This window comes from Eleutherodactylus coqui, chromosome 2 (assembly GCF_035609145.1).
Source record: "Eleutherodactylus coqui strain aEleCoq1 chromosome 2, aEleCoq1.hap1, whole genome shotgun sequence".
Taxonomy (NCBI): Eukaryota; Metazoa; Chordata; class Amphibia; order Anura; family Eleutherodactylidae; genus Eleutherodactylus; species Eleutherodactylus coqui.
This window is the reverse complement of record NC_089838.1, coordinates 48,769,691-48,792,832: the sequence shown is the minus strand read 5'-3', so window position 1 is coordinate 48,792,832 and position 23,142 is coordinate 48,769,691. Positions and strand designations below refer to the sequence as shown.

Genomic DNA, 23,142 nt, shown 5'->3' with positions numbered 1-23,142 from the left:
GTGCAGGAACATTATTCTCTTGTCAGGAAAGTGTGTTTGTGCTATCATGCCTGATCCCGCCAAGTCTGCTCCAGCGGCCAAGAAGGGCTCTAAGAAAGCCGTGACCAAGACTCAGAAGAAGGATGGCAAGAAGCGGAGAAAGACCAGGAAAGAGAGCTATGCCATCTACGTGTACAAGGTGCTGAAGCAGGTCCACCCTGACACCGGCATCTCCTCCAAGGCCATGGGCATCATGAACTCCTTTGTCAATGATATCTTTGAGCGCATCGCAGGGGAAGCCTCCCGCCTGGCTCACTACAACAAGCGCTCCACCATCACCTCCCGGGAGATCCAGACTGCCGTGCGCCTGCTGCTGCCCGGAGAGCTGGCCAAGCATGCCGTGTCCGAGGGCACCAAGGCCGTCACCAAGTACACCAGTGCCAAGTAATCTGCTCCAGTCTCCTCTGTGTACCATCACCCCAAAGGCTCTTCTAAGAGCCACCCACCCCGTCTACAGCAGAGCTGTCACCTCCAGGTTGTGTGGCTCCAATCATGATTATTATGATCTGTACTGAAAAAAAATAAATTTGAGCTGTCAAAAATTGCTTTCTGCACAGACCATTCTTGATGAGTCTTACGTGTTCTCACTGATCACTGTCACATCTTCGAGTGTGAAGAACACCCCCACCCTCCTCTTCCTGGTGACCGCGTGTTAATACCAAGAACAGAGCAACTTCTGTTCTGCTGCTGGAGTTCTCTGTCTGGTGTTCCCATTATGTGTGGCAGCTGATAAGCTGCTGATTCCTGCACTCCGCTGTATTCTGACCAGTTTCCCTGTGAGTAGGAAGCTGGTGACATAAGGAGTTATGGATGACACTGTGAGGGTTGTAGTGCAGTGTAGGGGAAGTGGGGCACACAGGGGTGCCTAAGAGAATCGGGGTGCTGGGAAGAGAGGACAAAGGACCTCAACCTCTCCAGCTGTTTCTGTAGAACACCCGCTCCCAGCAGAGGAAGCATCTCTTCATATATAGTATATTCATGGTGTGGGCAGGGCAGATGCAGAACTCTAAATGGACCAGTAACCTACTATACAGTAATCTGCTTGGTCTGGTTTGGGGTTATATTAAGACATTTGTGTCCTGTGTTACAATAAGGAGAAACGTTCAGTGCATCTCAGTCTCCTGTATTACGGTTGAGCGATCACACGTGCTACATGAATGGAGGGAGAGAAAGAGCTAAAGAACCGCTCAACTGAGCGGGAAGTTCAAAATCTCCGGTAACCAGCCAATGAGCAGAAGGTACTGGACTGTAGCTCCTCCCAGTTAGCACTGTCCCAGTCTTAAAGGGGTTGTCCCGCGAAAGCAAGTGGGTCTATACACTTCTGTATGGCCATATTAATGCACTTTGTAATGTACATTGTGCATTAATTATGAGCCATACAGAAGTTATTCACTTACCTGTTCCGTTGCTAGTGTCCTCGTCACCATGGTGCCGTCTAATTTTCAGCGTCTAATCACCAGATTAGACGCGCTTGCGCAGTCCGGGTCTTCTTCTTTTCTCAATGGGGCTGCTCGTGCCTGAGAGCGGCTCCTGGTAGCTCCGCCCTGTCACGTGCCGATTCCAGCCAATCAGGAGGCTGGAATCGGCAATGGACCGCACAGAAGCCCTGCGGTCCACCGAGGGAGAAGATCCCGGCGGCCATCTTCAACCGGTAAGTAAGAAGTCACCGGAGCGCGGGGATTCAGGTAAGCGCTGTGCGGATTTTTCTTTAGGTCCCTGCATCGGGTTTGTCTCGCGCCGAACGGGAGGGCTGTTGAAAAAAAAAAAAAACCCGTTTCGGCGCGGGACAACCCCTTTAACTTGTAATGTTCTCATTCTTTCTATGGCCTCCTGCACACGGGCGGAAATTCCGCAGCAGGATTCCCCGCAGAATTTCCGCTCATACACGCTTGCATAGGATTGCATTACAACATGCAATCCTATGCAGACGGCTGCAATTCGTCTGCGTAGAAAACAAATCGCGGCATGCTCTATTTCTGTGCAGGGCTCGCACAGAAATGTCCCTCCCCGGCCACTGGCTCCGGTCTACACAGGTGAGTGACACGCTGCTTTCTGCAGGGGCTCGGGTCGGGTCCCGCTGCGAGAATTCTCGCAGAGGGATCCGACCCGACCGTCTGTAAGGCGGCCTAACACAGTTACTGTAGATTTTCACTGATTTGCGATATGATTAATTCTTTTTGTTCATTCTTTTTAGTACGTCCCCTGAAATGGTTAATAATAAATAATTGCATATGTACAATAGATAGTTACTACTACCAGAGACCCCTCAGTCTGCTTACCCTGTTTTTCATCTACCAGAGACCCCTCAGTCTGCTCCTCCCGTATTACATCTACCAGAGACCCCTCAGTCTGCTCCTCCTGTATTACATCTACCAGAGACCCCTCAGTCTGCTCCTCCTGTATTACATCTACCAGAGACCCCTCAGTTTGTTCCTCCTGTATTACATCTACCAGAGACCCCTCAGTCTGCTTCCCCTGTATTTCATCTACCACAGACCCCTCAGGCTGCTCCCTCTGTATTACATCTACCAGAGACCCCCTTAGTCTGCTCCCCCTGTATTACATCTACCAGAGACCCCTCAATCTACATCTCCTGTATTCCATCTACCAGAGAGCCCTCAGGCTGGTCCTCCTGTATTACATCTACCAGAGACCTCTCAGTCTGCTCCTCCAGTAGTACATCTACCAGAGAGAGATAATGGAATAAGCCGACTGGATTCTAGTTTTTGTATTACTAAACTGCAGGAGGAGCAAAATTTTTTACTTTCTCCTGTCTATCCACATAGAGGTACGGCTATATCACACTGCTTTCATGGAGTCCTGAAGAGGGTAGTGGTGCATCTTGTCTCCACTGGAACTATGTGGAGACATGGGTTTGGCATGTTGCAGTTATAGTGAACTCCCACAGCTGGCTACCTTGACGGCAGCTAAAGACAGCAGCAGGCACCCTGCGTTGGACGGGGAGACACAGAGTGGGGCCAGCTGATGTGAGGCTGCAGGGTGGTACATTTACATCATCCAGCTCCTCCGGAGTCCTGCACAGCCATCCCATCACATAGAGGTGCAGACTTATTGTATCTCCCAGAGTCCCGGAATGGGAGTGCAGGGAAATGTGGGTGATATGACTGCAACTTTACATAAAAGGCTTGCCGTGCAGGACTCCAAGAGTGCTGAGTGATAAACCTCACCTCTGTGCAAAGGGATGACCCTGCAGCACTCCGGGAGAGCTGGGTGACGAACCAGACCTCTATTTAAGGGGATGGCTCTTCAGGACTCCGGGAGAGGTGGGTGATATAACCGCACATCTATGTGGATGGCTGTGCAGAAGCAGACTGACTATCCAGTTATAATAGACAGGAAAAGAAGGTCTGCTCCTCCTGTATAACAATTACTGGACACATCAGCCTCCTCCTGTACTCTGGGAAGGGGTGGAGGCTGTAGAGGATTCAGCGGCTGGAGTGTCCTGCAGCCTCTATATATGATGTTACATTGACTGTTTACATGTGTGACCCCTCCCCTCTCTGCTGATTGGCTGAACACAGAACTATTTGTGCTTTGAATCTCCCGCTTTTTCTACAATTCTTGCCGCGGTTTTTCTGCTTCCTAACCTGATTATATGAGAGATGTAGACAATGATCTTCAGGAGGACGAGGAGCCGTCAGTCAGACTCATTCTACAAAGTCTCCAATAAACACGGAGGAAACTCCGAGCAGCCGCCATAATAATGGGCCGCATTTCACAATGTAGATCACTTTAACCATCAGACAACATAATCCCTATAAATCCTCATCGCTGATCCCTCCCTGTCCGACTAAACTCCTAAAACAATACATGGATGGATTGCGATTTTTCCAATCAGGTTTATAACAATTTGCCTGAGTTGGAATTAAATGCTTTTGTTGTTGTAAAAGTAAAGAACACAATACAGAGTTTACCCGAAGAGTCACTACTGAAAGGGTTAACAGTGCAGCTCCACCTACTGAGGGCAGAACAAAGGACTACATTCCAGTGGCACTAGGACCCAGAGCTGCTCTAGAGCCCAGCAGAGAATTGGGACAATACAGGAACCAGCAGGGTGTTCTCAGCTGCACAGTGTGGAACCAGGCAGAGAACTCCAGCAGCAGAACAGAACGTGCACAACAGTAACATACTTAATATTTACAGGCAGTTGTGTGGGTTTCTCTTACTGCTGTAAACTGTTGAAGGGATCAGCGAGAACGAACAAGGCTTCACACCAAGAATAGGTCGGTGCAGAAAGTTATTTTTGATGGTTCAGATTTTTTTAGTACAGAACAATTTATAAAACATGAAAGGATCTACACAACCCAGAGGTGACAGCTCTGCTGTAGATGGGGTGGGTGGCTCTTAGAAGAGCCTTTGGGGTGATGGTACACAGAGGAGACCGGAACAGATTACTTGGCACTGGTGTATTTGGTGACAGCCTTGGTGCCCTCGGACACGGCGTGCTTGGCCAGCTCTCCGGGCAGCAGCAGGCGCACGGCAGTCTGGATCTCCCGGGAGGTGATGGTGTGGCGCTTGTTGTAGTGAGCCAGGCGGGAGGCTTCCCCTGCGATGCGCTCGAAGATGTCATTGACAAAGGAGTTCATGATGCCCATGGCTTTGGAGGAGATGCCAGTGTCAGGGTGGACCTGCTTCAGTACCTTGTACACATAGATGGCATAGCTCTCTTTCCTGGTCTTTCTCCGCTTCTTGCCATCCTTCTTCTGAGTCTTGGTCACGGCTTTCTTGGAGCCCTTCTTGGCTGCTGGAGCAGACTTGGCAGGATCAGGCATGATAGCACAAAGATACTTTCCTGACAAGAGAATAATGTTCCTGCACCGCCCACCGCAGCCGTATTTATAGACCGGCCATGCAAATGAGCACTGCTGTATTCTCGTTGTTTTACTGGAAAAGCAGGTCGCGTGACCTGTAGGGGGGCGTCACAAGCCACACCCAGTGCAGCTCATTGGTGGTTTCACAAGCCGTTTCTCCATTGGTGGGATTGAAATCTACCCAATGAAAGGAACGGAGGGCGGGGCAGCACGTTATAAAAGGTGGCTGCAGAGCTCCTTGTATTCATATACTAAGAAGTTCTCTCTGCTTTTATATTAAGTTGTAGAAGATGTCTGGACGAGGCAAACAAGGAGGCAAAGCCCGTGCTAAGGCCAAGACTCGCTCATCCCGGGCAGGACTGCAGTTCCCCGTTGGCCGTGTGCACAGGCTTCTCCGCAAGGGCAACTATGCTGAGAGGGTGGGTGCCGGCGCTCCAGTCTATCTGGCAGCTGTGCTGGAGTACCTGACCGCTGAGATCCTGGAATTGGCCGGCAATGCTGCCCGGGATAACAAGAAGACCCGCATCATCCCCCGTCACCTCCAGCTGGCTGTGCGTAATGATGAGGAGCTGAACAGGCTGCTGGGTGGGGTGACCATCGCCCAGGGAGGTGTCCTGCCAAACATCCAGGCTGTGCTGCTGCCTAAGAAGACCGAGAGCAGCAAGAAAAGCAAGTGAGCGCCGCTGATCCCAGATTCCTTCATAGAACCAAAGGCTCTTCTAAGAGCCACCCACATGTTCCTTACAACAGAGCTGTGCAGCTGATATGCTCATTGTATAGAATATAAATGTGCTAATTGTACTGCAGATATCTGCAGCATCGGGTAGCGGTGTGGATTTAACATACATGACAGGAGGCAGTTATTTAGGGCTGGTTTAGACACAGCGATTACTGCTCAAAAAATCCTTTGAGTGATTGTTATACAGCCGAGGGGGGTATGAAAAACACAGCTCGCCCGCTCTGTTCTTCATATCCCGCCTGTTATCAGAAAGCGGGATACAGCTGCAACAAAATATCAGCTGTATCCTGCTGTAAATTCCTGATAATTGAAAGATCAGCGACTGCTTAACGAAAACTGAACGATGTTAGACACCGACAACCGCTCAAAAGATAGCTTTGAGCGAAAATCATTGTCTGAAGCGGATAATTGTCCTGTGTTCTCATGTGCGGGGCAGGCAGCACTACAGACCTCACACTTTGGGCTGATGGCTGTTTTGAATCTCCCGCCCATTATCTGTTTTTACTTCTCCCTGGGAAAGTTGGGGCGGGTGATCGCCGGTAGAACGAGATGTTACTCAGTGATCCTGTAAATGTGATGTTATTTTGTTGCCGGTAAAAGGTATAAAATCTACAAGATTCTATTTCTCCATGAGATGAACAATGGCGGGTAGAGGGCGCCCTGCGCTGATCTCTGTGAGTGACTGGCCGTTCTCTCCGGTTCTCCCAGCCCTCCTCCTATACATGAATGGTCACAACTGGAGGATGCAGCCAGAAATCGCTCTGACCGTTCCAAGGCAAAGCCTCTGGGGAAAACGTCACGAAAGAAAACCAACGGAACACAAAATCTGAACACTTTAATGGTGCAGCCAAATCACCCAGCTTTCCCAGAGTCCTGCATGGCCGTCATCTTGCATAAAGTTGCAGCCTATATTACCCAGCTCTCTCAAAGCCCTGCACAATCCCCGTACATAGTAGTAGGTTCACAACACCCAGCTATTCTGGGGTCCTACACAGCGTCCACATCATTCAGCTCTCCCAAAGTTCTGAAAAGACAACCCCTTCGCTGTCTCCATATGTAGACTTTAGTAGTGCAGCCACGTCGCCCAGCTCTCCCCAAGTTCTGCAAAGCCATCCCCTATTATGAAGACGCTCTTATATCACCCAGCTCTCCCATTAAATAAAGGTACAACTATGTAGTCACTCGCTCCAGTCTTTCTGCACAGCCATTATATAATCCAGCTATCTTTTTGTGTAGATTGATTTTGCCTAATCCCCTGGAGCCCTGCACAGCTATTTTGTTACATAGAGGTGCAGCCACATCGCCCAGTTCTCTCAGAATCCTGCATGGTTATTCCCTAAGGCCTCCTGTCCATGGGCGATGCGGTATCCCGCGGCGAAGCTCCGCCGCTGCATCTCTGCTGGTCAGCCCTATATAATAGGCTGACTGCGGAGAATCAGGGCAATGGTTCTCCGCTCATGGACAGGTGCCAGCGCTTTCCATAGCAATGTCGGCCAGCGAATAAACTGCCGTGGACAGGGGGCCTTATGTAGACTTACCTAGTAGCGTAGCCAAGTCATTCAGCTCTCCCAGAGTCCTGCATGGCTGTCCTCTTGCATAGAGTTGCAGCCCACATTTCCCAGCTCTCTAAAAGCCCTGCACAGTCCCTTTACTAATCCATAAGTCCACAACACCTAGCTATTCTGGAGTCCTACACAGCTGCCCAAAGTAGATGTGCAGCCATATCATTCAGCTCTCCCGAAGTCCTGAAAAGTCATCCCCTTTTTATTGAGGTGCAGCCAAATTACAGCTGTCTCCATATGTAGACTTCTCCCCAAGTCCTGCAAAGCCATTCCCTATTATGAAGATACTCTATCACCCAGCTCTTTCAGAGTCCTGCACAGCTGTCCTATTAAGTAATGATACATCTATGTAATGACTCGCCCCAGTCTTTTTGCGCAGCCATTATATAATCTAGCTATCTCTTTGTGTAGAATGAACTAGTCATTAAGCCAAATCACCCAGCTCGCCCAGAGTCCTGCACAGCTATTTTGTTACATAGAGGTGCAGCCGCATCGCCCATTTCTCTCAGAATCCTGCATGGTTATCCCCTTATGTAGACTTACCTAGTAGTGTAGCCAAGTCATTCAGCTCTCAGAGAGTCCTGTACGGAAGTCACCCTACGAAAAAGTGTGGTTTTATCACCCAGCTCTCCCAGAGTCCTGCACAGCTGTTCCCTTACATTGAGAACTGCGTCATTTGTCTGCACCTCTGAGTCCTGCATGGCCGTCACTTTATGTAAACTTAGTAGTCGCAGCCAAGTCACCCAGCTCTCCCAGAGTCCTGCATGGCTGGGTCTGTATTTGGATTATAATAAGATGTTTGTGTCCTGTGTTACAATACGGAGATGCATTCAGTGCACCGCAGTCTCCTGTATTACGGTTGGGGCAGATAGAGGATTTGGTCGCAGGAGCGGGATTAGGAGAGGATCTGGCCGCCTCTATATCAGATGTCCCATCAGTGATCACAACTATTACATGGATGGAGGGACAGAAAGAATGGAAAACCCGCTCAACTGAGCGGGAAGTTCAAAATCTCTGGTAATCAGCCAATGAGCAGGAAGTACTGGACTGTAGCTCCTCCCACAGTCAGCACTCTCCCAGTATTAACCCTTTACTGTTCTCATTCTTTCTATCACAGTTTTAGATTTTCACGAATTTTCAATACTGCTAATTCTTTTTGTTCACTCCCTTTTACGCCCCATGAAATGGTTAAATAATAATTGCATATGTACAACAGATAGTTACTACAAAGTAATATAATAGCCAATAAATCATACAACCCAGCGCTGCCTGTCTGCAGAGACCTTACAGAGCAGGAAATTCAAAATCTTCAATGCTCTGGTAATGAGCAGGAAGTACTGGACCCTAGCTCCTCCCACAGTCAGCACTGCCCCAGTGTTAACCCTTTACAGTTCTCATTCTTTCTATCAGTTTCAAAGATTTACAATATATAGTTACATCTACCAGAGACCCCTCAGTCTGCTCCCCCTGTATTCCCTCTACCAGAGACCCCTCAGTCTGCTCCCTCTGTATTCCATCTACCAGAGACCCCCTCATTCTGCTCCCTCTGTATTACATCTACCAGGGACCCCTCAGTCTGCTCCCCCTGTATTACATCTACCAGAGACCCCTCAGTCTGCTCCTTCTGTATTCCATCTACCAGAGACCCCTCAGTCTGCTCCCCCTGTATTACATCTACCAGAGACCCCTCAGTCTGCTCCTTCTGTATTCCATCTACCAGAGACCCCCTCATTCTGCTCCCTCTGTATTACATCTACCAGGGACCCCTCAGTCTGCTCCCCCTGTATTACATCTACCAGAGACCCCTCAGTCTGCTCCCCCTGTATTACATCTACCAGAGACCCCTCAGTCTGCTCCCTCTGTATTACATCTACCAGGGACCCCTCAGTCTGCTCCCCCTGTATTCCCTCTATCACAGACCCCTCAGTCTGCTCCTTCTGTATTCCATCTACCAGAGACCCCTCGGTCTGCTCCTCCTGTTTTCCATCTACCAGAGACCCCTCAGTCTGCTCCCCCTGTATTACATCTACCAGAGACCCCTCAGTCTGCTCCCCCTGTATTCCCTCTACCAGAGACCCCTCAGTCTGCTCCCTCTGTATTACATCTACCAGAGACCCCTCAGTCTGCTCCCTCTGTATTACATCTACCAGAGACCCCTCAGTCTGCTCCCCCTGTATTACATCTACCAGAGACCCCTCAGTCTGCTCCCTCTGTATTACATCTACCAGAGACCTCTCAGTCTGCTCCTCCTGTATTCCATCTACCAGAGACCCCTTCAGTCTGCTCCCCCTGTTTTACATCTACCAGAGACCCCTCAGTCTGCTCCCCCTGTATTACATCTACCAGAGACCCCTCAGTCTGCTCCCTCTGTATTACATCTACCAGCGACCCCTCAGTCTGCTCCCCCTGTATTACATCTACCAGAGACCCCTCAGTCTGCTCCCTCTGTATTACATCTACCAGAGACCTCTCAGTCTGCTCCTCCTGTATTCCATCTACCAGAGACCCCTTCAGTCTGCTCCCCCTGTTTTACATCTACCAGAGACCCCTCAGTCTGCTCCCCCTGTATTATATCTACCACAGACCCCTCAGTCTGCTCCCCCTGTATTACATCTACCAGAGACCCCTCAGTCTGCTCCCCCTGTATTACATCTACCAGAGACCCCTCAGTCTGCTCCCCCTGTATTACATCTACCAGAGACCCCTCAGTCTGCTCCCCCTGTATTACATCTACCACAGACCCCCCCAGTCTGCTCCTCCTGTATTACATCTACTATTACATCTCAACCATTTCAGGGGCCGTACTAAAAAGAAAGAGGCGCCGGAATAGTAGCCCCCGGGGATATATATGGAGGCAGCCCATGACAGGGTTAACGGGGAGGCCAGGGTTAATGGAAGGGTGAAGAGGGGGGGGGTGTAGTAGAGGGGGAAGTTAGAGAGAAAGTGCGGGAACAGCAGGGGGAGGAGCATCCCTAGGCGGCAACGGAGGAAGAAGAAGCAGAAGGAGAAGACGGAGGCCACGAGGAAGAAGAGGGAAGAGGTAGAGAAGACCCAAGACCCCAGGCAGAAGTCCCAAGACCCCAGACAGAAGTCCCAAGACCCCAGACAGAAGTCCCAAGACCCCAGGCAGAAGTCCCAAGACCCCAGACAGAAGTCCCAAGACCCCAGGCAGAAGTCCCAAGACCCCAGACAGGAGTCCCAAGACCGAAGTCTGCAGACCGAAGTCCCAAGACCTGTCCGTGAAGAGCCCGAAGGTGATCGTCAGGAAGCGCCCAGAAGAGGACTTACCGGACATGGAGGCCGCCATGGAGAAGATCCGGGCAGCGGTGGAGGAGCGGGGCATCGACTGGCTCATGAGGATCCTGGATGTCGGGGCCCCGGGCCCATCGGAGGTGGAAGCGGCACCCGCACGGTCAGCAGCATCGGGGGGAGAGGCGTCCGGAGCCCCTGCAGCAACTGCGGTGAGAGAAAGGGGGCGAAGGACAGCCGCTGCGGGGAGCCGCACACCGGAGGCAGCAGCGGGAGCGCTGTCGGGGACTGCTAGCGGCCGGAGGGAGGAGGCAGGAGGGAGCAGGCAGACACCGGCAGCATCGGCGAGAGGGCCGAGTACTAGGAGGGCCCGCGCTCCGGCGCGTCTGAGCCCGGATCAGGCTCCACAGCGTCGGCGCCGCATAGAGAGTCCCTCACGGGCCCCTCCGGGCCGGCTCCCTGCACCATCCATGCCATCGGGGGAGCGCAGGCCCGGGAGGAATCTCGCCGGGCGGCACGGCGCAGCGTCCGGCACTAGGTCCCGTGCTGCCAGGGGGGCGGGGCCTAATACCGGGCTGTCGGCGGTGAACCGAGCTACAGCGTGGGGCCGCTCTGCAGGAGAGCCGGTGGTAGCAGAGCAGCCCCACAGTAACTTCCAGGGACAAGCTGAAGTGCGGCCCGTGAGAGCCAGGCCGAGCAGCAGGCAGGCGGCTGCGAATCCGGAGGTGCGTATGCAGCCAGAGGAGGACCCCGGTCGTCAGTTCGGACCACATTCGGACGAGGAATCGGATCCGCTGGAGGGAGGATCGGCGGCTGGTGGGACTACAGCCCCTACGCAGCCAGGTGAGCAAACACACGGGGACACTACATTACATGCAGTTAGCCGCGTTGCGCACGCGGGAGATAGTTTTGGGGGGTGGACAGGGGATGGGGGGGCGATGGCAGGCACACATGGCGCAGCGAGTGATTTTGGGTTATTTCTGGGTGGATTATGGGAGTTGTGGCGCAAGCAAGACGCAAGAGCAGGGCCGTCGCCAGTAGCTGCTTGGACGCTACCGTCCAACGCGTCGATCGCCGACGAGAGCGCTAGGGGTGGTAGCACGGCGGGGGCGTCTGTAGGGCAGCAGGTAGCGCCCTTTACGGTAGGGGTCCAGACGGAGAAAGATGGGGAAGGGATTCGCTTGGATGACAGAGCGAAGGGGGAAGTTTATGTGTGTTTCGAGGGCCCCCTAGGTGCACACTTAAAGAAGGAGGTTAGAGAAAAGATTTGGCGCGACGAATACGTCGAGATCTTTTCCCTTCTCCCTTTGGAAAAATTCAATTTAGATAAAGGGAAAAGGACAGAATATAAGAAGGAAGAGGAGGAGAAACGTCGGTGGAAACTGATTCCACAGACGTTCTCCAACTGGATGCAAGCCTTCGCTATTCTGGCCAGCGTTATAGGTGAAAAGGCGCCGGAGAACTGCTCCGGCCTTTTTTGCTATCTCGATGCGATAGGTGAGGCGTACAGGGTGTACGGGGGCCAAACGTGGCTTAGGTACGACGAGCAATTTCGTCAGCGGAAAGCGATCCGACCGTCTATTCGGTGGGATCAGAAAGATATTGGCCTATGGTTGCGGGTAATGGCCCCAGTTAGGTTTGGCCAGCCCTTTCAGGGGGGGGCCGGGACTAGCAGCTCGGCCAGTGGTTCCCAAGGGGGGGGGCAGGGAGGTCAGTCAGGGAGTCATAGGCTCGGATTGTGTTGGCAGTTTAACGACGGCCAATGCAAATTCGGGAACTCTTGCAGGTTCAAGCACGTCTGCTCCGTGTGTAACGGCACGTCACATGGAGCAGCAAAGTGCTTTAAAAAAGGAAAAGGAAAGGGTTTCGGGGCACCTGGAAAAAGGGATGACACCAGTGAAACTGGCAAAGATGGTGCCGTTTCTAAATAGGTACCCCGACCGAGATAAGGCTAGTTTACTGTTTGAGGGTTTTAGGGACGGTTTTAGGATTCCCGCCCCAGTTCATAGGGTTCCGGTCACAACCAAGAATTTGCCGTCAGCGATTCGGCAATCGGCTGTGGTGACCGAAAAATTGTTTAAGGAGGTTCAGTTAGGCCGCATGGCGGGACCGTTCCGTTCCCCGCCCGTGGCGGACCTGGTGGTCTCACCGCTGGGGGTTGTTCCTAAGAAGGAACCTAACAAGTTTCGACTCATACACCATCTGTCATACCCAAAGGGGGCGTCAGTAAATGACGGTATAGACCCGGAAATTTGTTCTGTGGTGTATACTTCATTTGACGCCTCAATAAAATGGGTCCGCAGGTATGGGCAGGGAGCGAAGCTGGCAAAGGTGGATATCGAGTCTGCGTTTAGGTTGCTCCCAGTTGCTCCCGAGAGCATTCGTTTGTTAGGGTGTTTTTGGGAGGGAAGTTATTTTGCGGATAGGTGCCTACCCATGGGCTGTTCCATTTCTTGCGCTTATTTTGAAGCGTTCAGTTCCTTTTTAGAATGGGTAGTTAGGGATTGCACGGGGATTAGGTCTGTGATCCATTATTTGGATGACTTCCTATGCATAGGGCCAGCAGGTTCGCCTATTTGTGCAACTTTGCTGGGGTCACTTCAATGGGTTTCCGGTCAATTCGGGGTGCCTTTGGCGCCTGGGAAGACAGAGGGGCCCACTACATGTTTAAAGTTCCTGGGCATTACCATTGACACGGTTGCAATGGAATGCAGATTGCCCGAGGAGAAGTTGACAGAGTTAAAGGCGGAGGTAAAGAGAGCAAGGGTTGTCACCAAGGTCACTTTGAGGGAGCTCCAATCGTTATTGGGCAAGCTTAATTTCGCTTGCCGAATAATGCCGATGGGGCGAATTTTCAGCAGAAGGCTAGCGTCAGCAACGGCGGGGGTTCGGTTACCCCACCATTTTATTCGGCTAGGTAAGGAACTCAAGAAAGATTTAGCAGTATGGGCGGCGTTTCTAGAGAACTACAACGGTCGGTCAGTAATGATGGAGGAAATGGTAAACAATTTTGATTGGGAATTGTTTACTGACGCCGCAGGGAGTTCGGGTTTTGGGATTTACTTCCAGGGCCAGTGGTGCGCGGCCGGATGGCCGAGCGATTGGTTCTCGTCAGGGTTGGTAAGGAACTTGGTGCTACTCGAGCTCTTCCCCATTATAGTGGCGGTGGAGATATGGGGCGAGCAATTTAGGAACAAGAGGGTACGCTTTCACTGCGACAACCTGGGGGTCGTGCAGGCGATAAATAAATTGTCTGCATCGTCCCCTCCAGTGGTGGCCTTACTGCGCCACCTGGTGCTGAAAGCGTTATCACTTAACGCTTGGATAGGTGCGGTACATGTGCCGGGGGTGAGCAATTCACTAGCGGATGCTCTTTCTCGTTGCCAGTGGGAGCGATTCCGACGTTTGGCCCCGGCAGCAGAGAAGGAAGGGGTGTCTTGCCCGAGACACATCTGGAGCGTGGTCAGCGAGCAGTGAGGCACTTGATAGGTACCTCACTGGCTCGGAGTACGTGGACGTCTTATAGGGCAGCCTGGTCGGAATGGGAGGAGTGGCTGCAGCAGTGGGGAATCGTGCGTTCAGACGAGGACAGGGTAGGGGCGTTGTTAGGATGGTTGGGGAAAAGTTCTGAGACAGGGTTGTCAGTCGCCAGAGTTAACAAATTTATGGGAGGAGTGGCGTTTGGCGCTAAGTTGCGGGGTTTGACTGATGTTACAAAGAATTTTGTAGTCAGACAGGCACTAAAGGGGTTTAGAAGGGGGCGGGGGGGGTCAGATATGCGTCGGCCAATCTCGTTCGACTTGTTGAAGAGATTGGGGGGCGCATTGGGGGAGATATGCGGGGAAGGGTTTGAATACTCGCTTTTTAAGTTGGCTTTTTCATTAGCTTTCTTTGGGGCTCTTCGGCTGGGGGAACTGGTTTCCCCCAGCAAAAAGAAAGGGGGGGGTTTACAAAGCGAGGATACCAAGGTTATAAAAGGGCGGTTGGAATTAGTCATCCGTCGTTCTAAGATGGATCAGGAGGGTAGAGGTCGGAGAGTGTCGCTAGGACAAGTGCGGGGAGAGTCCATGTGCCCAGTTAAATGTTGGGAGGACTATAGTTTGTTAGCAGGAGTCAGGGTGGGGCCTCTTCTGCAGCACCGAGATGGTCGTTTTTTGTCAAGGTTCCAGTTCGAGGCGGTGTTAAGAAGAGCGATAGATACGCTGGGGTTAGACAGCTCTAATTTCGGGACACATTCTTTTAGAATAGGCGCGGCAACGGAGGCAGCAGAGAGGGGACTGGATAGTCAGGCGGTGATGGGCATCGGTCGGTGGAAGTCGGGACGGTTTAAACGTTATATCAGGCCGCACTTGCTTTAAGCGGGGGGGGGGGTACGTTTTGCGGCGGGGTTAATTACGACTAGTTGTTTTTTCTTTTGTTACAGATCATCGAGCCGCGTTGGTGTGGATAATGGGCCACTCTTTTGTGTATTGGGGGGGGGAGAGGGCTAAGATCAGGCCTAACGGTAGACAGTTAAGGCTGAGTAGAGAGACGGCGGTAATTCGATGGATCGGAGTGCGGGGCATGGCCTGGTTCCGGGTGTTACAGGACGTTCAGCGCTTAGTCTCCCTAGACAGGCCGCCTAACATCCTCGTACTGCACGTCGGGGGCAACGATTTGGGGCAGAGACCCTTTAGGGACCTAGGTAGGGACATCCGGTACGATATGCTTCGTATGATGCAGATGTACCGGGGCTTGATCGTGGTCTGGTCAGAGATGGTCCCTCGCAAGGTGTGGCGCAACGCGCGCTCAGTGCGGGGGATAGACAAGGCCAGGATCAAGGTTAACCGGGAGGTTTCACGCTTCGTTGCGCGTAATGGAGGAGTGGCCGTTCGGCACATAGATCTTGAGAAGGGAGTAGGAAACTATTGGAGGAGCGATGGCGTGCATCTCAACGAGATTGGGACGGATCTGTGGTTAGAGGGGGTTCAGGAGGGAATAGAACGCGCGTTAGTTCTGTGGGGTGCTGCGCAGGCATGAGGTGGTCATGCCATGCTGGCGGTGGCGTTCGGAAGGGGGGGGGGGGGAGTTCTTGGAGCCAGCTGATGTGCGGGGCGGGGGGGGGGGAACGGGGGCTGATGGCTACCTCCCCCCCCCCTCCCCCTTTTTGGTATAGTGTGTGTGGTCAGCCTGTCGCCTCCCGGCTCTGTCAGGCCGTAGTCCCTGCAGAGAAACGTGGCTAGCCGAGGAACGGCTCGCGCCTCTCTGAGTCGGGAGGAGGAGGGCGACTAGGGGCAACCGGTTGTGTGTTGCCTCCCGAGTCGGCTGTCTTGCGACGGGAGGGTTTTAGCGGGAAGGATTTCAGTCTCCCGAGTCGGATAGAGGGAGAGAGCGGCGGGAGGCAGGACGGAAATCCTTTTCCCTGTTGGGGAGGCGACAGAGGGGGTTGGAGGCTCCGGGGACTTCCCCCTTTTCAGTGGGTTGTTTTATTTGATGTTTTTATCAATTGTTAATAAGAATTTTAATAAATGGCCGCTGTGGCCAAAAATTTATCCAAGCTAGAAGTTGCAGCGTTTTAATTGAAGAAAGGGGGAGGTTTGGGTTAGGTCACAGAGGTCACATCCGATATACCCGCGTCAAGAGGCGCCGGAATAGTAGCCCCCGGGGATATATATGGAGGCAGCCCATGACAGGGTTAACGGGGAGGCCAGGGTTAATGGAAGGGTGAAGAGGGGGGGGGTGTAGTAGAGGGGGAAGTTAGAGAGAAAGTGCGGGAACAGCAGGGGGAGGAGCATCCCTAGGCGGCAACGGAGGAAGAAGAAGCAGAAGGAGAAGACGGAGGCCACGAGGAAGTCCCACCCACCCGCCCTTACTTTAGCATATAGGGGGCAGTTTAGTTAGTAGAAAGGGTCGTAGAGGTATCGTAACATTGTCATAGCGGCGTTCGGAAGGGGGGGGGGGGGAGTTCTTGGAGCCAGCTGATGTGCGGGGCGGGGGGGGGGGGAACGGGGGCTGATGGCTACCTCCCCCCCCCCTCCCCCTTTTTGGTATAGTGTGTGTGGTCAGCCTGTCGCCTCCCGGCTCTGTCAGGCCGTAGTCCCTGCAGAGAAACGTGGCTAGCCGAGGAACGGCTCGCGCCTCTCTGAGTCGGGAGGAGGAGGGCGACTAGGGGCAACCGGTTGTGTGTTGCCTCCCGAGTCGGCTGTCTTGCGACGGGAGGGTTTTAGCGGGAAGGATTTCAGTCTCCCGAGTCGGATAGAGGGAGAGAGCGGCGGGAGGCAGGACGGAAATCCTTTTCCCTGTTGGGGAGGCGACAGAGGGGGTTGGAGGCTCCGGGGACTTCCCCCTTTTCAGTGGGTTGTTTTATTTGATGTTTTTATCAATTGTTAATAAGAATTTTAATAAATGGCCGCTGTGGCCAAAAATTTATCCAAGCTAGAAGTTGCAGCGTTTTAATTGAAGAAAGGGGGAGGTTTGGGTTAGGTCACAGAGGTCACATCCGATATACCCGCGTCATGAACAAAAAGAATTAACAATATTGCAAATTTGTGAAAATCTACAGAAACTGTGATAGAAAGAATGAGAACAGTAAAGGGTTAACACTTGGGCAGTGCTGACTGTGGGAGGAGCTACAGTCCAGTACTTCCTGCTCATTGGCTGATTAGCAGAGATTTTGAACGTCCTGCTCAACTTTTGAGCGGTTTTTCCGTTGTTTCTGTCCCTCCATCCATGTAACACGTGTGATCACTGACAGGACATCTGATATAGAGGCGGCCAGATCCTCCCCTAACCCCCAGTCGAATCCTCTATCTGCCCCAACCGTAATAGAGGAGACTGCAGTGCACTGAATGCATCTCCGTATTGTAACACAGGAGACAAACATCTTATTATAACCCAAAACCAGACTGTGCCGTGCAGGACTCTGGCAGAGCTGGGTGACTTGCCTGCAACTACTGGTTAAGTTTACATAAAGTGACTGCAGGATGCTGATAACTGGGTTATTTGTCTGCACCTCTATATAACAGCTGTGCAGGACTCTTGGAGAGCTAGATGTAACTGCACCTACGGGGATGGCTGTGCAGGACTCTGGGAGAGCTGGGTTACATAGCCACATAAGGCTTTTACAGAGCAGCGCATACATGGGCACAGATCCTATAGACCCCGGGAGATGAATAAGGGCAGATTAATGTATAGTAGGTTACTGGTCCATAGAATTCTACAGCCGCCCTGCACACACCATGAATATACTATATATGAAGAGATGCTTCCTCTGCTGGGAGTTGTTGTTCTACAGAAACAGCTGGAGAGGTTGAGGTCCTTTGTCCTCTCTTCCCAGCACCCCCATTTTTTAATTCATAGGGCCCCCTGTCTGCCCCACTTCCCCTACACTGCACTACAACCCCCACTATGTCATCCATAACTCCTTATGTCCCCAGCCTCCTACTCACGGGGAAACTGGTCAGAATACAGCAGAGTGCAGGAATCAGCGGGTGATCAGCTGCCGCACATAGTGGGAACACCAGACCGAGAACTCCAGCAGCAGAACATGCAGGAGCCGCTCTGTTCCCAGTAACATACTTGATATTACAGGCGGTCAGCAGGAAGAGGAGGGAGGGGTGAGGGTTCTCCTCATGCTCTAAGCTGCGGCAGTGATCAGTGAGAACAGATAGGACTCATCAAGAACAGTCTGTGCAGAAAGTCATTTCTGCCGGTTCAGATTGGTTTTTTTGTTTTGTTAAGTACACATCCTAAAAATCATGATCAGATCCACAGAACCTGGAGGTGACAGCTCTGCTGTAGACGGGGTGGGTGGCTCTTAGAAGAGCCTTTGGGGTGATTGTACACAGTGGAGAACGGAGCTGATCACTTGGCGCTGGTGTACTTGGTGACGGCCTTGGTGCCCTCAGACACGGCGTGCTTGGCCAGCTCTCCGGGCAGCAGCAGACGCACGGCAGTCTGGATCTCCCGGGAGGTGATGGTGGAGCGCTTGTTGTAGTGAGCCAGGCGGGAGGCTTCCCCTGCGATGCGCTCAAAGATGTCATTGACAAAGGAGTTCATGATGCCCATGGCCTTGGAGGAGATGCCAGTGTCAGGGTGGACCTGCTTCAGCACCTTGTACACGTAGATGGCATAGCTCTCCTTCCTGGTCTTCCTCCTCTTCTTGCCATCCTTCTTCTGAGTCTTGGTCACGGCTTTCTTGGAGCCCTTCTTGGCCGCTGGAGCAGACTTGGCGGGATCAGGCATGATAGCACAAAGACACTTTCCTGACAAGAGAATAATGTTCCTGCGCCTGCCACCGCAGCCGTATTTATAGACGGGCCATGCAAATGAGCACTGCTGTCTGCTCACCGTTCTACTGGAGGAGCAAGTCATGTGACCTGTAGGGGGCGTCAAAAGCCACGCCCAGTGCAGTTCATTGGCACTTCTACAAGTGCTTCTCCATTTGTCCGATTGAAATCCATCCAATGACAGGACAGGAGAGGAGGGCGGAGCAGCAGGTTATAAGAAGTCAGTAGAAGGTATTGTCTTAGTTACCAATTCTGGATTTTTTTTTTCTCCCTTCACCTTTTAAATTTTCACATTTATAATTTCTGGACGATGTAAACAAGGCTGTAAAGTCTGTGTTAAGGCCAAGACCCGCTCTGCAGTTCCCCGTAGGCCGTGTGCACAGGCTTCTCCGCAAGGGCAACTACACTGAGAGGGTGGGTGCCGGGGCTCTGGTCTACCTGGCAGCTGTGCTGAGATCCTGGAATTGGCTGGCAATGCCACCCCGGACAACCAGTCACCTCCAGCTAGCCGTGCTCAACGATGAAGAGCTGAATAAGCTGCTGGGTGGGGTGACCATCGCCTAGGAAGGCGTCCTGCTCAACATCCAAATCGTGCTGCTGCCCAAGAAGACTGAGAGGAGCAAGACCAGCAAGAGCAAGTGAGCACCGCTGATCCCATATCCCTCCATAGAACCAAAGGCTCTTCTAAGAGCCACCCACATGTTCCTTACAACAGAGCAGCACCGCTTATACGATGATACTCGGTGATCTATACCCAGGGCTTTCCAGTGGTGTGTATAAATGTATAGAACACTTCATAAGGGGCAGGGAGTGTAGCGGATTTACCCCATCCCAGCTTGCCACCCTGTATCCAGGTATTGCGGTCTACAGGACTCGCTCACCAGTCCTGGAGTTAACTGGTTAATTGAATATTGTCTTGTATTTCTGACTGGATGATCGCAGGATTTGAATTTTCTGCCTATTTTCTTGGTTTTGCCTTTTCTCCCTGGTGTGTGATGGTTCTGCAGCGATGACAACGTCCCGCCAGTAGCTGATAGCTGTGCAGGAAAGATAGAAAAACAAATCCGGCCCGGTGATCGCCGGTAGAACAAGCTGTTATCGCTCTCAGTGACCGAATCCTGTAGATGTGACGTCTTATAATGAACAAAAGAAACAATTCTTATTGTTGCCGGTAAAATGTGTCAAACTTATCAGATTCTATTTGTCTTGATGAAAGCGATAACGCTCTGGCGGATAGAAGGCGTCCTGCGCTGATCTCCGGGAATGACCCGCCGTTCTGCCCGGTTGATCCCATTATGTAGTGATGTGGCCGTGTCACCCACCCAGCTCTTCCAGAGTTCTGCACTGTCGTGTCCTTGAGGCCCATTTACACGGGACGAACTGTAGAGCGCTAGCAGCACAAATGTGAGCTACTATAGCCACCACTGCTGCCCTGTCAGTGCCGGTGTACTGATGAGAAGGCGCAGCCTCCTTTCCTTCCTTTGTCCTAAGCTCAGCTGTAGTGCAGCGTCCCGTAGGGTAACCCCAGGCACATGGCATACACTGAAGAGCTGGGAAGGCAAGATGCTAGCTCGTCATGGCGGCACCTACCACGCTCCCTCCCGGAGGGACATACGTAGCCAAGGCCAGGGCAGCGCGGGGTCTCTTCCGCACACCCCCGTCGTTGGGATGCCCAATTAACAGGAGAAAAGGTTAAAGGGATTTGTCAAGGGTGACCCCACCATTCCGGTACCCCCTGGCCTAAACATCAGCGGGGAAAATAAATGAGCCACAGCCAGTTTAAGTACCGCAGGTACCCAGGAACAGTCAGGAAATAACTTTACTGAAAAACTTCAGCAATACATGGCACACTTTAAAGAAGAGACAGTGCAGGCAATTCAATAAACTTGACAGTAGTACCTCCACAGGGTGATGCAGACTTCAGATCAACCCGTGCGTACCTCCACTCAGTGGGATTCAGACATCCGGACGGACGCTTGAGTGTGAACAAAGACTATAGAGTATCTCCACCAGACTTCAGGACGTGCGGTGATCTGGATTATGATTTTCTCCAGCAGGCTTCGGGATATTTTGTCGCTTCCGAATTATATCGTGTGCACACATCGTGGAGCAAATTAGACACAAGCTATCGGCCTCATATCCAAAATGGCTCTCTGCCCAGAAACAGCCAGACAGGGCCTTTTATTGTACAGCATAACATGGGCGGGCAACAGGTTACATCAGTAACATATAGGATTCTCATTTGTCAGATCATATAGAATCCCCCTTCCTGCCCACCTTCTCTCAAGTCCAATGTATAAGCAAGTCTTTGTCTCACAAACATGTGCTCGAATCTGAAACTGAAAGTAGATATCTCTTTGTTCAAGAAGATTCTGTGTGGGGGATGGGGAGGACTGGGAGAACACTCAAGCAATAACATATAACACTGTGATTTAACTCTTTCCTTATGCAGCAGAGTTTCACATTAGGCTGAAGTCACAAAACACACATAATACGTCTAGTGCAAATCGATAGACATTTTATACTAATTAATTATCATGTCTACTACAGCGGGTGTGTAAAACAGATAATTGAGTACCTCTGCACTGGGCCTTGATGCGCACTTGCTCACAACTGCTATTGCTTTCGCTCCTTTCAGGTGGGACTTACTCCTCTCCCCTCACAAATACATCCACGACGGGAAACCTCTTTTCCTCTTCCATGCTTTACTACTTGAGGGCTGAAGGTGCTCCCACATAGCTGGACCTGGGAGCAACTCAAGATTATCCGGCTGTAGTACAAGTGTAGCTGAGCTACGTCTCCCAGCTTCCTTCTCAGTGCTGTAGGGTCACTCCGGCTCTGCTGCATCGCATGAACCCTCCCCCGGGCAGGGGGGCAGCTCTCTCTAGCTGCTCTCTTTCTATGTATATGTGTAGCCTCTGTGGGAGGAGAGGATAATAAATACCATTAGGTGCCATTAACAAGCTTCATGCTCTTTGTCCAAGCTGCCCCATACATGACTTCTCACAGGACACCCTCCTAACTATGTGCATTTAACCCTTAATCTGCAAGTTTTCGGTCACTTTATATACCTGTAGTCATTGCAAATTAGTGAAATCTAAAGAAACTGTGATAGAAAGAATGAGAACAGTAAATAGGGTTAACTCTGGGGCAGCGCTGACTGTGGGAGGAGCTACAGTCCAGTACTTCCTGCTCATTTGCTCATTACTGGAGATTTTGAACTTCCCACTCAATTGAGCAGTTCTTCCCCTCTTTCTGTCCCTCCATCCATGTAACATGGCCAGATCCTCCTCTAATCCCGCTTCTGCGACCGAATCCTCTATGTGCCCCAACTGTAATACAGGAGACTGCGGTGCACTAAAGGTTTCTCCTTATTGTAAGACAGAACACAAACATCTAATTATAATCCAAATACAGACCCAGTCATGCAGGACTCTGGGAGAGCTGGGTGACTTGGCTGCGACTACTAAGTTTACATAAAGTGACGGCCGTGCAGGACTCTGAGAACTGGGTCATTTGTCTGCACTTCTATGTAAGGGAACAGCTGTGCAGGACTCTGGGAGAGCTGGGTGATGAAACCACACGTTTTTGTAGGGTGACTTCCATGCAGGACTCTGGGAGAGCTGAATGACTTGGCTGCACTACTTGGCAAGTCTACATAAGGGGATAACCATGCAGGATTCTGAAAGAACTGGGCGATGTGGCTGCACCTCTATGTAACAAAATAGATGTGCAGGACTCTGGGCGAGCTGGGTGATTTAGCTAAATCTGTAGTTCAATCTACACAAAGAGATAGCTGGGTAATATAATGGCTGCGCAAAAAGACTGGGGCGAGTCACTACATAGTTGTATCTTTACTTAATAGGACAGCTGTGCAGGACTCTGGGAGAGCTGGGTGATATAAGAGCATCTTCATAATAGGCAATGGCTTTGCAGGAGTTGGGGAGAACTGGGTGACGTGGCTGCACTACTAAAGTCTACAAAAAAAAGGATAAAATAGGTCAGCACTACCCAATAGAAATATAGACATTAAACCATGGCTGCAACATACAATAGAAGCAGAACCAAAAAATGGCAACAGAACACAAAATAAATTTACTATCAGAGGTATACATACCTATACTCAATACTCCAACCACATTAAATATATGGTTAGGGTCTACATACGGAGACAGCTGTGATTTGGCTGCAACTCAATAAAAAGGGGATGACTTTTCAGGACTTTGGGAGAGCTGAATGATATGGCTGCACAGCTACGAATGTGGGTAGCTGTGTAGGACTCCAGAATAGCTTGGTGTTGTGGACTTACCGCTAAGTAAAGGGATTGTGCAGGACTTTAAGAGATCTGGGTAATATGAGCTGCAACGCTATGCAAGAGGAAAGCCATGCAGGACTCAGGGAAAGCTGGGTGATTTGGCTGCACCATTACAAAAAGAGTTCAGATGTTTTTTTTG

The 23,142-nt window shown here is 51.4% G+C and overlaps 5 protein-coding genes and 1 pseudogene across 5 annotated transcripts; 4 read left to right on the top strand and 2 right to left on the bottom strand.

Annotated features, from left to right (window-relative positions):
• The first annotated feature begins 1 nt into the window (after nucleotide 1).
• Nucleotides 2–571, top strand: LOC136610537 (histone H2B). The gene has a single exon (XM_066589766.1). It carries the CDS (start codon nucleotides 47–49, stop codon nucleotides 425–427), a length of 381 nt encoding a protein of 126 aa, XP_066445863.1. The 5' UTR covers nucleotides 2–46; the 3' UTR covers nucleotides 428–571.
• A 3,674-nt stretch (nucleotides 572–4,245) lies between these two features.
• On the bottom strand, nucleotides 4,246–4,847 carry LOC136610535 (histone H2B-like). Its single transcript, XM_066589765.1, has one exon. It carries the CDS (start codon nucleotides 4,830–4,832, stop codon nucleotides 4,452–4,454), a length of 381 nt encoding a protein of 126 aa, XP_066445862.1. The 5' UTR covers nucleotides 4,833–4,847; the 3' UTR covers nucleotides 4,246–4,451.
• A 314-nt stretch (nucleotides 4,848–5,161) lies between these two features.
• On the top strand, nucleotides 5,162–5,626 carry LOC136610534 (histone H2A type 1-like). Its single transcript, XM_066589764.1, has one exon. The coding sequence runs from the start codon at nucleotides 5,162–5,164 to the stop codon at nucleotides 5,546–5,548; it is 387 nt and encodes a 128-aa protein (XP_066445861.1). The 3' UTR covers nucleotides 5,549–5,626.
• Nucleotides 5,627–10,157: 4,531 nt separating this feature from the next.
• On the top strand, nucleotides 10,158–15,461 carry LOC136610533 (uncharacterized). Its single transcript, XM_066589763.1, has 2 exons — nucleotides 10,158–11,264; nucleotides 14,845–15,461. The coding sequence occupies exons 1-2, from the start codon at nucleotides 10,466–10,468 to the stop codon at nucleotides 15,438–15,440; spliced, it is 1,395 nt and encodes a 464-aa protein (XP_066445860.1). The 5' UTR covers nucleotides 10,158–10,465; the 3' UTR covers nucleotides 15,441–15,461.
• A 2,789-nt stretch (nucleotides 15,462–18,250) lies between these two features.
• On the bottom strand, nucleotides 18,251–18,661 carry LOC136610532 (histone H2B). Its single transcript, XM_066589762.1, has one exon. It carries the CDS (start codon nucleotides 18,642–18,644, stop codon nucleotides 18,264–18,266), a length of 381 nt encoding a protein of 126 aa, XP_066445859.1. The 5' UTR covers nucleotides 18,645–18,661; the 3' UTR covers nucleotides 18,251–18,263.
• Nucleotides 18,662–18,990: 329 nt separating this feature from the next.
• LOC136609974 (histone H2A type 1-like) lies at nucleotides 18,991–19,330 on the top strand (annotated as a pseudogene).
• Nucleotides 19,331–23,142: the final 3,812 nt, after the last annotated feature.